This window comes from Pseudonaja textilis, chromosome 7, assembly GCF_049901715.1.
Source record: "Pseudonaja textilis isolate UNSWEBS1 chromosome 7, rPseTex1.2, whole genome shotgun sequence".
Taxonomy (NCBI): Eukaryota; Metazoa; Chordata; class Lepidosauria; order Squamata; family Elapidae; genus Pseudonaja; species Pseudonaja textilis.
In genome coordinates, this window is record NC_141996.1 from 1,634,382 (window position 1) to 1,650,761 (window position 16,380).

Genomic DNA, 16,380 nt, shown 5'->3' on the forward strand with positions numbered 1-16,380 from the left:
CCCAAAAGTTTTTGATTGTACCTATGATGTGACGATCGGACATTTTTAGGTAAGTCCTGACAAGAATCCCTGCTGTATTTAAGAGTGCAGAGAAGAGCAACTAAGAGGATGAGGGGACTGGAGGTTCAAACATACGAATGGACTGGCATTTCTCAGAAATGGTGTAGGGTCTCCCGCTTGGGCGGGGGGTTGGACTAGATGACCTACAAGGTCCCTTCCAACTCTGATTATCTTTTATCTGAAGAACAGGGACTGGGCATCGCTAGTTTAACGAAAACAAGGACTACGAGGTGGCACGATAGCTGTGTTCCAATATCTTGGGCTAGAACCATGATGGTGATACATGGCACGCAGAGGCATTTGTGCCGGCACGCGAGCCCTAGGCAAACTTACCTCACTGTGCATGTGCGCGCCTCCCGGCTGGTTTTCAGCCCGTCTGAGGCCTTTTTCAGCCTCTCAGAGGCTCAAGGGAAGCTTCTGCAGCCTTTGCGGGCCGAAAAATAAGCTCGTTGCATCACTTCTGGTATTTCCGGAAATACTGGAAGTGACAAAATGGGCCTATTTTTTCAGCCCGCAAAGGCTGCAGAGACTTCCCTCAAGCCTCTTGGCAGGCCGAGGGAGGCCACAAACGGGCTGAAAATCAGCCGGGAGGCGCAGTGCAGGTGTATTGGGGTAGGGGGGAGAAGATCGTGCACGCATGTGCAGGGGGCGTGCGCACATTGCCTTCTGGATGCTGGTGCGCGCACAAGTGCATGCACAAGTTTTGGCACACAAGTCCCCAAAGGCTAGCCACTATTAAGCTAGATGATCTCCAAGGTCCCTTCCAATTCAGTTATTCTGAATTTTAAAATAGGATTATTATTATTTTTAAAAAAAGAAGTGAATGAAGGCGCCTATGGACGGGCTCGCTTTTGAAGTATATATATATTCCCTTGCGTGGGAAACTTTCCAAGTTTCAGGGAAGGACGTTGACCAAACAAAACAGCAATAAAGGCCCACAAATCCCAAACCAAACAACCCCCTCCCACCAAAAAGGAGGAAGAACGGGGGGGAAAAAATAGCATACAAGACCACGTCCTTTATTCAACTTGGCTTTTCCAGTATAAATTTCTCAGGGGAAAAAAAAACTGGGGGGAAAAAATGTTTTAAAAAAAGACATAAAAAGAGGGGAAAGTCAGAAAAACCCAAGTTTTGTTTACCTCCGAAAAGCAGAGGCCCCTTAACTCCTCATCCGGCCCTTAATTCCCTCTCAAACCAAGCCAGGACTCACTCCCTGCCCTGGTGTTTGACCTACAAAACTGGAGGTAACTCTACAGGCTGGTTCTGGATAGGAAGTTGACCGATACCCTCCCCAAAAATACCTATTATTATTATTATTATTATTGCCCTGGTGCGTTCATTGTAAAATGAGCCGCTAGGACTGCAGCGTTCCCCGCAACTTTGGCAGGTTTGAAGAGGGGGTGGGGGTGTGGACCTTCAACTCCCACAATTCCCTAGCCCAGCTCTGCTCGAATTGGGGGATTCTGGGAGTGGAAGCCCACCCCTCTTCAAACCTGCCAAGGTTGGAGATTGAAAAAACAGACCCAGAAGCTGATCAAATAGACATTTCTTGCCTCTGAATGGTTTGGGGACCGATTTTTATTGTTCGTTTTTGTCAGAAGCAAAGCTGGAAGAGTCCAGCCTTTTATCAGGCTTGAAACCTGAAAAGGCATTTTAGTGGGAAAGGCCAAAGCGTTCCTCCTTTTGGCCTTCCAGCGGAACGAATGACGCGATTCATTCTCCGACGCCATCGGGGATTTTAAAGAGAAAGCTTCTTTGGCCTATGACTTGAGCTACCGCCATTTGGTTGCCAAAATCCAAATATAACCACAATCGGGGAGAGGAAACGCACGAATGGGCCTCGTTTACTCAAGAGGCCGTCTGGATGCCTGCAGCCCAAACCTGAAGCCTTAATTACAGGTGGTCTCCAAACTTGGCCACTTTTAAGACTTGTGGACTTCAATTCTGGGAGTTTGAAAGTCCACGAGTCTTAAAAGTGGCCAAGTTTGGGGGGACCCCTGCCTTAATGACTGCAAAAAAACACCGTTAACGACTTGTTGGTACTGAACTGGGTTAATCCGTGGTACAATACTTGCCTTGGTGTCGTAGCCTGGGAACAACTGGTGTGAATTCCAGTTCCTTGTCCTCCTCCCCGTTGAGATAATCCCACGGTTAAAACCTGGGGAAATGACACTGCCCACTTATAAGGAAAACTCCGGGAGAAGCGGAAACAAGGAGACCCACCAGAGACAGGCAAAATGATACTCCCAAGACTTGGTCATTGTCATTTTTTGGGGGGGTCACTAAGACCTGGCAAGGTCCAGAGTGGGCCCGGATGTTGTACCGATCCATGGAGGCCTCTGTAGAGCTTTTTAAAGTTTTAATTTCTTTGGAGTTGGGCCCCAGAAGCGTCTTCATTCTTGTTCCTTCGGTATCAAAACGGCCTCGTTCTTAGGCAGACCCTGTCCCCCAAAATAGCAAAAGACCGCCAATTTTCCCCAAACAGCCCTTCAATCCCAGTTTAGGGAGGGGCTGCTGTCTATTCCCCCCCCACCCCACCCACCCTGTAGAGGGTCCAAGCCAAAGCCATATTCTTCAGAGGCGGGAAAACAAGGGCCACCGCTTTTGTGTAACCATGCTGGGAAGGGAACTCGTAGTTAGTTCAACGGATGGGTGGAAGACGGAATAGCATCTCTGGCTCCCAGCGATGCTCCTGGTCAGTCTGGATGTCCTTTCTCCTTAGAGGGGGGATTTGCAACGACCAATTCGAGCAGGGGCTTCGAGAGAGCAAGCCTGGGCCGATTTTCGGAGGCCGGATCGCAGCTTTCCTGGACCCAAAGCTGGCTGCGAGATCTTAAGGAACCCGGAAGGGTTCCGTTGAAGGAAGCGGAAGTCAATAGCTGGGCTTCCTTGGAAGGCCAAAAGTGTCCCTCAACGACTTGGCAATTGTTCCTGGAGAAGGGAGGGGCCAGGCCAGGTGGTGGAGATCCTTGGAGAGGACGGGCCAGATGTTTTCCAGCTGCAAGTCCTGGCGGAACTTGAGGTCTCTCGGGGCTCTTCTTGGAAGCAAGTCCTTGCGGGATCCGGTCGTCTTCTTGAAACGGAGCCCCCCCATGGAGCCATGAAAGCCTCACCTAGGTCTTCTTGGGAGGCACCTGTGCCGGCTTCCTCGGGCTTCCCCTCTGGACCTCTGGTCAATCAAGGTCCCCAAAGATCAACCCCCTCCCCCAAGAGAGAAGATAAGCCCCTCCCCGTTCCCAGGAAGGCACTGCAAAAATCCCACCACAGAGAAGGAAGGATGGCCAACCGCCAAAGGTGTGGAGCATCTATACCTGTGGGGGACCTGCCCCCAAAAGCTTTCCTTTGAGAAGATCCAAGGAAGGTGTGCTATCTTTGATGGGAAGCTTCTAGGCGCCTGGCTGCCCCGTGCCAGCCAGCCTTCCAGCCCCTGGTGTCCGTCTGATTTCAGGATCAGACACCTCCCAAGGCCCACCGTCCGGATCCCGAGAGCACAACTACGTGGCCGATCCCTCACTCGGGAGAATCGGGAGATCATTTCTTATGGAAGAAGCCCGTGATGGAGGCCTGCTTGTTGGCCTTGCTAGGGACCCCTCCTCCTTTCTTGGTGCCCCTCTTCTCCTCTTTGGGGTCTTTCTTGGGGGCCCCAGGGAAGGCCTTGTGAGCCGCGCCGGGCTTGGTCCGGGCGTCCTCTTCGCTCTCCGTGCAAGATTCGCTCTCGTAGGCTTTTTCCGTCACTGGGAAACAAGAGGAGATACAAGTTCGCACAGAGGAGACCTGGGAGGTTTCCCTCTCTTTCCTCCTCTCGAGAAGAGAACGTCTCTTGCGGGAATTGGGCGTGTTTAGTTTAAGGAAGAGGAGGAGCGGGGTGGTGTTCAGTTTAGATTTTGCCGACCAAAGAATTAAAGCTGCAGTAGAGCAACGCCAATAGCTCTCAGGCCAGGGGTCTTTTCAAACTTGGCCACTTTTTAAGACTTGTGGACTTCAACTCCCAGAATACCCAGCCAGCATGACTAGCTGGGGAACTCTGGGAGTTCAAGTCCACAAATCTTAAAAGTGGCCAAGTCTGGAGACCCGCCTTAGACTTGTGTACCGCTTCCCGGTGCTTCCCAGCCCCCTCGAAGCGGTTTACGGAGTCGGCTTCTTGCCCGCAACGATCTGGGTCCTCTTTCGACCCACCTCGGAAGGAGGGAAGGCTCCGTTAACCCTGGGCTGGTTAAGATGGACAGTCACTTGTGTGTGTGAGGTGGTGAAGGGTCTCCAAGGCCCCTTCCCCCTCCGTTCCATGCTGGTTCCTATTCTTCCTAATGGATTCCTATTCCATTCCATCCTAGCCTATTCAAGTTCACTTTACTCCGTATTTCTATTCTTATTTTATTTCTATTCTATTCTATTATTCTATGCTATGCTATGATTCTATCCTATCCTAACCTATCCTATATTCTATTCCATTCCTACTCTAATCTGTTTTATTCTATTCTATTCCATTCCATTCCATTCCACTCCAATCTATTCTGTTTTATTCTCTGTTCTGTTCTCTATTCTGTTCTGTTCTATTATATTCTATTCTTTCCTATTCCATTCCATTCTACTCTATTCTATTCCACTATACTATTTTATTCTATATTCTGTTCTCTCATTCTATTCCCTCCCACTCCACTCTATTTTATTCTATATTCTATTCTCCCAGTCTATCCTATCCTTTCTGTCCTCTCCTGTTCTCTTCTCTTCTCTCCTATTGTATTATTTTCTATTCTATTCTATTTTCTGTTCTATTCCATCCCACTCCACTCTATTTTATTCTATATTCTATTCTCTCCTATTCTATTCTCTCCTATTCTGTTATTTTCTATTCTATTCTATTTTCCTATTCTATCCCATCCCATCCCACTCCACTCTATTTTATTCTATACTCTATTTTCTCATTCTATTCTCTCCTATTCTATTCAATTCTCTTCTCTCCTCTCCTCTCCTCTTCTCCTCTCCTATTCTATTATTTTCTATTCTATTCTATTTTCCTATTCTATTCCATCCCATCCCACTCCACTCTATTTTATTCTATACTCTATTTTCTCATCGTATCCTATCCTATCCTATCCTATCCTATCCTATCCTATCCTATCCTTTCCTATATCTCCTTTTCGGGATTCTGGTCTTCGATGCCGGGCAAGCTGCTGGGACCTTCTCAACCAGCTAATTAAAAGCCGACCGACCCATCCAGAGCCACGGGAGATGCATTCTACCCGGGGACAGCCGGGCTACCTACCAAAGCAGCCTTCGTCATCCACAAACGTTCTGGATTTCAAGACCCGTTTCCGCTTGCGTCTCTTCGCTCCCGTGGAAGCCTGAAAGAGGGAAAGAAGGGAGTGAGGAGCCCTCGCCCTATTCAACCCTGGTCAACAAGCACGATCGTCAAGTCCCTGTGGGCAAATATTTTCATTGTGGGTTAATCAAAGCGGAGGTCTTCTTTGCACCTGCTTGTGTGTCCCCTGCGAGGAAACAGATCCAGGGGATCAAGCGATTCCCCTGGCTGGATCCAGCAGGACTTCAGCTCAGGCTGTTATTTCCTTCTACCCTCCCTCCTTCTTTTCCTTCCTTTCTCTTTTCCTTCCTCCTTCCCTTTTTTTCCTCCCTTCCCACCCTTTCCTCCCTCCCTCTTTTCCTTCCTTCCCTTTCTCACCTTCCTTTTCCTTTCTTCCTTCTTTTCCTTCCTCCTTCCCTCCTTTTCCTCCCTCCCTTCCTTCTTTTTCCTTCCTCCTTCCCTTTTCCTCCCTTCCCACCCCTTTCCTCCCTTCCTTTTTTCCTTCCTTCCCATCCTTTCCTCCCTCCCTTTTTCCTTTCTTCCTCTTTTCTTCCCCTCCCTCTTTTTTCCTACCTTCCTTTGTCACCTTCCTCCTTTCCTTTTTCTTCCTTCTTTTCCTTCCTCCTTCCCTTTTCCTTCCTTCTTTCCTCCTTCTTTTCCTTCCTCCCTACCCTCCTTTTTCCTCCCTTCCTTCCTAATTCCCTTTCCTCCCTCCTCCCCCATTTGTTTTCCTTGCTTGCTTCCCCTTTCCTCCTCTTTCTTGCTTCTTTCTTCACCTTCTCTCTCATCCCTTCCTTTCGTTTCTGTCCTTCCTCTTTCCTTCTGCCTCATACCCATTTTTCCCTCTTTCTTTCTCGTCTTTCTCCTTCCTTTCGTTCTTCCCTCCTCTCTCACCCATCCGCATTTATGCATGTTTACCTCCACGGGGGCAGGGGCAGGTGCTGGCTGAGGCTGAGGCTGAGGCTGAGGCTTCTGAGCTGGCTCAGGAGGACTGTCTCTAGAAGCGGCCACCGATGAAGAGTCTGCGAGAAGGAACAACGTGGTCCAGTAAACGTGACTCGCTGTCGCCTCTGCGGCTCCAGCTGTATCCTTTCCCTCTGCATTTAATCAAATCCAAGACCGAGCGAGGAACAGAATACGGCCTTCCCTGTAGTGATACCTTCCCTGCTTCGTCACTTTGACCGATCACCTTAACCATCGTATGGCAAAGAAACATTAGGCTAAGGACTGTCCAGTCTCCCTTCATGTCCACTTTTACTGAGCAATTCTGTTTTAGTCGTGAAGGAGCCACGAAGAATGTTCTGGATCTGAAAATGGCTCGTGACGTTAAGTCAGCGACGTCTAGGATGAAGCTGAGTGGCTTTGAGCCCAGGACAGAACTTGGAAGGGACCTCAGAGGCCTGCTAGTCCAACCCCCTTCTCAGGCAGGAAACCCTATATCATTTCAGATAAATGGCTCTCCAATCTCTTCTTAAAAATTCCCAGTGTTGGAGCATTTACAACTTCTGGTGGCAAGCTGTTCCACTGGTTCATTGTTCTGACCGCCAGGAAATTCCTCCTTCGTTCTAAGTTGCTTCTCTCCTTGATGAGTTTCCATCCGTTGCTTCTTGTCCTGATTTCAGGTCCTTTGGAGAATAATTTGACCCCTCTTTTGGGGGGTCAGACCCTCTGATATTGGAAGGCTGCTATCATATCCCCCCTAGTCCTTTTCATTAAACTACACATGCCCAATTCCTACCATTGTTCTTCCTATGTTTTAGCCTCCAGCCCCTTAATCTTTGTTCTTCTTCTCTGCACTCTTTTTATAAAGTCTCAATTTTTTTATACCAGGTAAATTTTGCCTTACTTTGAAAATAAGCTTCATGACTACTAATAATACGCTAATAACAGCTTACTTGCATTTTTCTAGTAACTGGTACTCAATAGAACATTTGCCAGTGATACCACAGGCCGACATGATCCCTTAAGAAACCACTGACCATTAATGGAACCTCTATCTAAAATTATCTACCTTTATACCCGGTGGCAGAACATTTATGTATGAATCACTTCCTCTTTATTTGGTTCTGAATCTCCCACAAATGATTTGACGGATGAACGCTTGAAGTTCTACCATAGCAAGAAGAGAAAAAATGTCCGTTTTCCATATCGTTTATACGTCTTGGCTGCACACATAGCCTTTTGTTCTTCATTTGCAAGATAGATAGATAGATAGATAGATAGATAGATAGATAGATAGATAGATAGATAGATAGATAGATAGATAGATAGATTAAGATAGATAGATAGATAGATAGATAAAATAGATGGATAGATAGATAAGATAGATAGATAGATAGATAGATAGATAGATAGATAGATAGATAGATAGATATGGCATTCGGCTTTGTTCGGGTATTTTCCCACGTCATAGTAGTTGTGCTTTTAAAGTTGTAGCGACTTTTCAGCAGAATCTCATCTGCCATCATCAGGCTTCTGTAAAATATCTATCTATCTATCTATCTATCTATCTATCTATCTATCTATCTATCTATCTATCTATCTATCTCTATCTCTATCTCTATCTATCTATTTACAGAAGCCTGATGATGGCAGATGAGATTCTGCTGAAACATCGCTACAACTTTAAAAGCACAACTATGACGTGGGAAAATACCCGAACAAAGCCGAATGCCATACATGTAAGTACCCGCGAAAACACACACACACACACACACACACACACACACACACAGGTTGGAAATCCCAGCCGAAGATTCACGAGAGTTCAAATTGGCTCCAAGGGTTGATTTAAATCAGGGGTCTCCAACCTTGGCCACTTTAAGACTTGTGGACTTCAACTCAACCCAGAATTCTTCAGCCAGCAAAACTTTGGGCTTCGACTCCCGGAATTGAACTCGGGGAGTTGAAGTCCACAAGTCTTAAAAGTGGCCCAGGTTGATTTAAAGCGTCTCCCGCTTCTACTCACCTTCCTCATCGCCACTGCTGTCCGACTGAGGCTGTTTGATTCGACGCCTTTTCTTCTTCAGGCGGCCGGTTCCTTTCTCCTCCTCATCAGACACGTCTGTCCTCTTTGCTCTGAGGGAAAAGAGAGCTCAGCTTAGATAAAAAGAAAGGGAAAACCAAAGCTTTGCCAAACACAGAGAGTCCTTGACTTACAACCATTCATTCAGTGACCATCCAGAGTTACAACAGCCCTGGAAAAAGGGACTTAGGACCGTGTTTCACGCTGTAGCATCCTGGCGATGATCTGATCAAAAGTCAGGCACTTGGGCAATTTCCATATTTATGATGGTCCCCTTTTTGCAAAGCCAACGGGGAAGCCGGATTCATTTAACAACGCTGTTAGTAGCTGAACAGCTGCAGTGATTCGCTTAACAACGCTGGCAAGAAAAGGGGTAAAATGGGACAAACCTCACTTAACAGCCCCCTCTGACTTAAGGTAGAGTCTCTTATTGAGCTTTTTAAAATAAAATAAACAGCTCCCCTAAACAATCTTCCCAAACTAAGCACTCTTTGTAGGCACCAACGTTAGGTTTGCCTTTAAAAATAAATTTGACAACTTTCAGCCGGGACTACTCTGCCAAACGTTAAAAATTGGAGCCAGGCAAGTCTTAAGCTGAATTGCCTTTTTTTTTTTTAAGGTATGCTATTCTTCCAAGTATCCCCCCACCCCTCCAGTATATTTTCACATGCTGCCTGGGGGATTCTGGGAGTACAAAATCAAAGCCTCGATTTAGGCCCACAGAACTTTCAGGAGCTGAAGTCCACACAGAGGCTGGGGAATTCTGGGAGGTTAAAGTCTACACATCGTGGCTGGGGCATTCTGGGAGTTGAGGTTCACAAATGATGGTTGGAGGATCCTGGGAGTTGAAGGTGACCCATGCTGGCTGGGAGATTCTGGGAATTGAAGTTCACACGTGTTGGTTGGGGGATTCTGGGAGTTGAGGTTCACAAATGATGCTTGGGGGATCCTGGGAGTTGAAGTTCGCTCATGCTGGCTGGGGGATTCTGGGAACTGAAGTCCACACATGGTGGCTGGGGAAGTCCACACCTCTTAAAAGTTATCAAGGTTGGCAACCTTTGATATACACGTTGCAATAAATCACACCGATGACTGAAAACAGGCCCACGCTTTGCACAGCCTGGGTCACCGAGAAAAACACCAGCCGCCCCTTACCTTTTCTTATCCCTCTGCCGCCCTCTGGCCGGCTCAGCCTCCTTGCTGGGCTTCTCATGGCCGGGAGGGTTAAGAGGAGATTTGGGGTCCAGGGAAGAAACGGGGGACTTGGCCGCGGTTCCCTCTTCCTTCTGTGGCTCGGGCTCAGCACTGGCTTTGCCTGCACGGAAGTGAGGAAAACAGGAAAGTTAACGTGATGATCCAGATGGCACAAGCACCTTCGTGTGTGTGTGTGTGTGTGTGTGTGTGTGTGTGTGTGTGTGTGTGAGAGAGAGAGAGAGAGAGAGAGAGAGAGAGAGAGAGAGAGAGATATCATCCTGTAATTCCTCCTCCATGTCATGTTAGCTCAGGAATTCTGGGAGTTGAAGTCTACAAGTCTTAAAGTTGCTAAAATAGAGACCCCTGGCCTAGGGACTCCTGTTTGTGCAGGGGGCTGGACTAGAAGATCTCCGAGGTCCTTCCCCACTCTGTTATTCTATCGTCTATGTCAGGGGTCTTCAAACTTGGCAGCTTTAATGCTTGTGGACTTCAACTCCCAGAATTCCTTCTCCAAGTCATGTTCGCTCAGGACTTCTGGGAGTTGAAGTCCACAAGCATTAAACTTGCCAAGTTTGAGGAAGAGCCTTGCTGTAAGGCCTCCTCCGGTGTCAGCAAGCTGACCCCAATCAAAAACCAGGGTTTAATTTGTCCCGGAAACAGGAAGCCCTCGACTTACAATCGTTCATTTAGTGACCGTGCGAAGTCATACCGGCGTTGAAAAAAGTAGACTCAGGACTGTTTTTCACTCCTACAACTTTGGCAGCATCTGTGATGACGCAAAGGGTTGCGGCACAAAGGCAACACAGTCAAAGAAGCAATAAGAGTCTCTTTAAATATCTCCAACTTTGCCCCCAATGTCCAGTTACCTTCGGCTGGAGAAAAAGAAAACTCTCCCCAAAACAGGCTTTAAATGAAGGAAATTCAGTCTGAAAACAAAGTCCATACAAACTGTAAATAAAAATCCACACAAACTACGCTGCAGTAATTAACTGGACAGGGCAGGAGAAGGAATTGCAGACTTAAAAGGCCAACAAAACACACACAGTTGGGAAGACGCCAGGAACGCAGATTAGTCTCAACGATACAAGATAAATTCATTATTTGCTCTCAACAGTTTGCTGTGCACAACTTCCCTTTTTAAACACTTGTGTTCCCAGTTGCAGCTAATGAAGGGAATCAGGGCCCTTTCCTCCCCCGTAAGCCATGCAACCCACGTTGCTCCCTTCTCCCTTCGTTCTTCCCTGCGTGCCCTAGAATAAAGAGAGGTTGGGCCTGGCTCTTCCTTTGAACACCCTCTTCCTTGTTCTCCCTCTCCCCTGCTCTGCCCAGCCGGACTCTGCCCTTCCCCAGTTTCTTCCACAGCCAACGGAGTCACACTCCCACTCCCTGTGTCAGCTGTTCGTCTTCCTCCTCGGATTCAGACAGGGGACAGGACAGCATCCCTGTCTGGTTACGTGGTCAAAATCTGGACACCTGGCAACTGGCTCATGCCTGGCTCGGCTTACGGCAGTTCATTTAGTGACCGTTTGAAATTACATCACTCCAAAGGGGCTTATGACCGTTTTTCACACTTATGACCGTTACAGTATGCCCATGGTTTTTTGATTTACATTTGGACACTTGACTCGTATGTATGACGGTTGCAGGGTCTGGGGGGGGTCACGTGATCCCCTTCGGCGACCGTCTGACAAGTCAAGGGGGGAGGAGCCAGATTCATTAACAACCGTCTTGCTAGCTTAACAACTGCAGTGATTCGCTTAGCAACTGTTGTCAAGAAAAGTTGCAAAAATGGAGCAAAACTCAACTTAGCTAGCGTCTTGCTTAGGGACAGAACACTTTGGTCGTAAGTCGAAGACGACCTGGACTTACAACGGAGGAGAAAACACAGGGAGGAGCTTACCCTCTTTGCTAACAGCAGCCTTGCCAAAGAAATTGTTCAGTATGTTCCCTTTCGCTGGGCCTTTACTGTTGGTCACCGAAGCCTAGAATTGATTAAAAGAAACAGTTAGAAAAGAAGATATCCCGGAAACACAATAAAAATCCAATAAAGCCACTGTCAGGATTCGGGCAGTGATCCCATAAAGTGATGAGTTCGAATGAGGACAGCTGAAATCTGTTTGTTCTTCTGGTTATCATGAAGAAACCCTTAAAGCAACAACAGGGGCTGCCATGCCCTTGTTGGAGTCTGACTCTTGAGGGCAGCTGACAGGGCGTGGGAGTCGGGCTCCGGCGGCTGTGGAAGAAACGGGGGAAGGTCACAGGCCGGCTGGGCCTTCAGAGGAAGACCCAGGGCCACCCCGTCTGCATCCTAGGGCACGCAGGGAGGAACGGAGAAGGGAGCAACGTGGCTTACGGGAGAGGAAAAGGCCCTGATCCCTTTCATGAGTTGCAGCTGGGAGAACAGGATATAAGTGGGGCGTTTGCACACGGATCCTTGCCGGAAGCAAAGCATGCATTATCCTGGTCGAGGCTTATCTGGGTTTTGGCATCCTCCCAACTGTGGGTGCTGCGTTATCCTTTGGAAGCGGGCAATTTATCATCCTGGCCTGCTGTGTTAATTACTTCGGTGTGGTTTGTGTTGTTTTTTAAATTTCTAATTATCTTTATTTTGGGTGCGGACTGCATTTCTTCCCTTCGTAGACTCTTTTTGGAAGAGTTTGATCTCCAGCCAAGGATAATTGGACATTGGGGCCAAGTTGGAGGCATTAAAGGGAATTTATTCTACTTTTGTGACTCTATTATTTTTGTGTCACGCCCCAGGTCATCACAGGAGCAGCTAAAAAGACGCTGTTAAACATCTTTGTTAAGCTTTGTTGCGCTTAACAAACTATTTTAATTTCTGCCCATGGTGTATCTCCTTAGCCTGGAAGCCAGAAAGAAAATACCAACCTTGTTACTGCGGACCACAATCCTGGTTAGTTCAACAAACTTTCTTCCAGCTCGGAATAGGGTTCTCCAACCCTGGCATCTTTTAAGACTTGTGGACTTCAACTCCCAGAAGTCCTCAGCCAGCATGGACACCTTGGCCGGATGAGGACTTCTGGGAATTGAAGTCCACAAGACTTAAAAGTTGCCTGGTTTAGAAACTCTCGTGTAAGATCATTATGGATTTAATCTGTTTTTGGACAACTGCGGTGGGACCCCAACTTTGGTTTTGGGGTCAGCAGAGGAAAAGGAATGTCGTGCTAGAAGGGGACTCTATGGTAGTTTTTTGGGGGGGAGGGAGGCAGACTGGACTTCCGGTCACTAAAGAAGGACACTATGCTAGGAGGAGACTCTATGGTGGGGGGAACTGGACTTCTGGATGACTCCAGAGTTGAACAGGGTGGCTTTCATTTAGGACTGTTGAAGGTTGCGGACCCCTGCTCTAGGTGAAGGTTTTTCAACGGCGGGGCGACTTGAACATGTATGAACTTCAACTCCCAGAATTCCCCAGCCCTTCCTGGCTCTTCCCCCCCCAGGTATTTTTAAGCATGAAGACTTACACCGGGCGTCTCTTTGGTCTCCGGTTTCACTTCCTTGTGGGCGTTCTTGGATTTGGAGGTCGCTTTGGCCGCAAACATTCCCATAATGCCTTTCATCGGCTGGGCGGGCTGCTTGGAAGGTGCGCCTGGAGCATGGCCGTTGAGTGCGGGGGGCACACTTGTGGAGGGGGGCGGCTGGGCGGGGGTCTCAGCCGGGGAGCCTTCGGCGACAGGCCTGGTGACGGCGGCAGGGCAGCAAATGGCGCTGAATCTAGGAACAGAACAAGCACATTCAGTTGGCACTGGAACTAAATTACAGGCAGTCCTCAACTTATGACCGCCGTTGAGCCTCAAAATGTTATGTTGTTGAGTGAGGAAACTGTTAATTAAAATTGTCAAAGATCTGGAAACACTTTTACAGTTCAGCAAAGTCCTGCCCGGCTCGCTCAAATCCGTTTATCGATTGTCCCAATGTGGATCAATTAGGAAAGAAAGACTCCTGATTAGCCAAAAGGTGGTCCTCAACTTACCACAGTTCATTTAGTGACCAAAGTTACAATACTGAAAAATGTGACTTAAGGCGGTTTGGTCACACTTAACAACCGTTGCAGCATCCCCATGATCCAAATTCAGATATTTTGGCAACTGACTCCTATTTCTGAGGGACGCAGTGGCCCCCAGGGCTCACCCGATCCCCTTTTGCGACCTTCTGGCAAGCAAAGTCAATGAGGGAAGCCAGATTCACTTAACAACCACGTGATCGACTTAACAACAGCAGTGATCCACTCCACGGTGGCAAGAAAGTTCGTAAAATGGGCAAAATCCACTTAAAAACACATTTTGTTTCGTTTCGTTTCGTTTCCTTGATGGCCCTTGCACCTCGTACAACGAAATCAAACCCCGTCTTCAGTGCACATCATGACCATGAAAATAAACACAAACACACACCCTTCACACTCCATACACTGAATGGAAAACCCCTGATATTGCATGAATGTTGCACTATACAGTAGAGATCGACAGAGCTACAGGCCTGGGATAGAAGCTGTTTTTCAGCCATTCCTCCTTGTTTTTATTATTCTCCTGTACCGTCTGCCAGATGGTAATAGTTCAAAAAAAAAAAAGGGTGCCCAGGATGAGATGGATCTTTGAGGATGTTTTGAACTTTCTTAAGGCAGTGGGAGCTATGAAGCTCTTCCAAAGAGGGGAGAGGGCAACCCAGGATCCTCTGAGGGGCAATGACATTCACCCTACCTGGAGTGCTGTCCTATCAGCCCCTGTGCAATTGGCAAACCATACAGAGGTGCAGTAAGTTAAAACGCTCTCTATGGTGCAGCGGTAGAAGGTCACCAGCAGTTTCACTTAGCAACTGAAAATTATGGTTGTTAAGTCAAGGACTACCTGTACTGTTAAGTAAAGCCAAAGTGGTTGCAGAAGAGGCAAAGCTGTCTCAGAGATTTCTGCGCGCAAAAGATAAATTAACTTTCCTTTGGTCCCGGACAATCCGCCCCTGGTTGTCAGACAAGGTCCAATCAGGCGCTAACAAATGGTTCAAAAGCCCTCTCTTCGTGCGCTCGCTGGCGGCTAGTGCTTCCCTTGGGACGGTACGTCTTGGGTTCGATTCCTGTAAATCCCGTCCCCCCCATTACTGATTTCAGACTGGCAGCTTGCAATGCGTAGCTCCGCGGAGCGTCTGCCATGACACCGATGGCCGCCTTGCCACGAGCCCACTCACTTGCCACAGTTCTCGAGATTCGCCTTGAGGATGTCGTAGTCGGTGTTGAAAAGGGGGCTGCTGTCCCTGAGCTGGGCTTTCTGGATGCTGTAGACATGCACGCTGGCCAACGTGGAGAACTTGGACTTCATGGCTGCAAAGGAGGCAGAAGCCGCTTAAGGAAGAGGGAGGAAGGGAGGGAGGTTTTCTCAAAACAAGTGGTGTAAACTGGGCCAGTCTCTCCCTCTCAGCCCAGCCCACCTCACCGAGTTGCTGTGGTGGGATATGTATGTATGTATGTATGTATGTATGTATGTATGTATCTATCTATCTATCTATCTATCTATCTATCTATCTATCTATCTATCTATCTATCTATCTATCTATCTATTATGGCTCCAGGCTTGGATTCAGCTCCTGTGACTGATATGAGTTCAAGTGAGGAGGTCATGGCAGAAAAATATGAGCCGGCCTGGCTTACTGATTGGACTGATAATCAGGATGAGATGGACGTGACAAAGGACGACAGACCTGATGTATTAGAATTGTCAGGACCTTTGACCTCCTCTGGTCCCTTATCTGATCAACAGCCGGGAATGGCTGACAGGGAGGTTTTGAGAGTCTTCTAGTGGAGATGAGAACTTGGAAAATTTGTGGTTAAATGTAAAAAACAGAAGACGGTTGAGAAGGCAAAATCAGCTGGAGCGAATGAGGAGAGCGAGTCAGTAAATTAGCACGTTGCCTCAATAAAAGGACACAGCTGGGCTGGTACATTTTGCCAGGAACAAAGTGACTATTTGAGTGAGGACGTTACAGCAAGAAGCTCTGAGGCTGGAGATTTATTGCCAGGACTGGTTTGCCGGACAGAGTAAAGATTTATGTTGTGGTTTCTGCCAACCGTTATCTTGTAAGACTTCTTTCCGTTTGATTTAATTGTGAAACGGCTGCTTTCTGTTTTGTTCGTTTGAATTTTGAAGGGGAGTCATAACATCTATCTATCTAAAGAAACAGACATCTTGCGATCTCCGGAACTAAAATTATATTTATTATACTTACTAAGCTTTCATCAGCCTCTGCTGACATCATCAGAGTATTAAACTACCGTTACATGGATGGATCTCTGTAATGGTAGTTTAACACTCTGATGATGTCAGCAGAGGCTGACGAAAGCTTAGTAAGTTTAATAAATATAATTTTAGTTTCGGAGATCGCAAGGTGTCTGTTTCTTCTCTTACAAGTAAACCTGGAACTTGTATTTTAAGAATAGTATGTATGTATGTATGTATGTGTAAAGGTTTCCCTTGCACATATGTGCTAGTTGTTTCCAGCTTTAAGGGGCGCTGCTCATCTCCATTACAAAGCCAAAGAGCCAGAGCTGTCCGAAGACGTCTCCGCGGTCATGTGGCCAGCATGATTAAACGCCTTCGAAGGTGCACAGAACGCTGTTCCCTTCCCACCAAAGGGGTCCCTATTTTTTTACTTGTATTTTGTTTTACCTGCTTTCGAACTGCCAGGTTGGCAGAAGCTGGGACAAGGAACGGGAGCTCACTCTGTTATGTGGCACTGGGGATTCAAACCAACAAACTTTCTGATTGACAAGCTCTGCGTCTTAGCCACTGAGCCC

General features: G+C 47.5%; 1 protein-coding gene across 1 annotated transcript in view; it reads right to left on the bottom strand.

Annotated features, from left to right (window-relative positions):
- Positions 1–1,620: 1,620 nt before the first annotated feature.
- Positions 1,621–16,380, bottom strand: part of POLD3 (DNA polymerase delta 3, accessory subunit) — a 19,647-nt gene continuing 4,887 nt past the window's right edge. Inside the window, exons 5-12 of the mRNA XM_087936895.1 lie at positions 14,778–14,910; positions 13,064–13,313; positions 11,479–11,560; positions 9,540–9,699; positions 8,328–8,437; positions 6,278–6,381; positions 5,324–5,402; positions 1,621–3,794 (exon numbers count right to left, since the gene is read on the bottom strand). Of these exons, the coding sequence (XP_087793021.1) occupies positions 3,592–3,794; positions 5,324–5,402; positions 6,278–6,381; positions 8,328–8,437; positions 9,540–9,699; positions 11,479–11,560; positions 13,064–13,313; positions 14,778–14,910 (1,121 nt within the window). The 3' untranslated portion in view covers positions 1,621–3,591. The remainder of the gene's footprint in view (positions 3,795–5,323; positions 5,403–6,277; positions 6,382–8,327; positions 8,438–9,539; positions 9,700–11,478; positions 11,561–13,063; positions 13,314–14,777; positions 14,911–16,380) is intronic.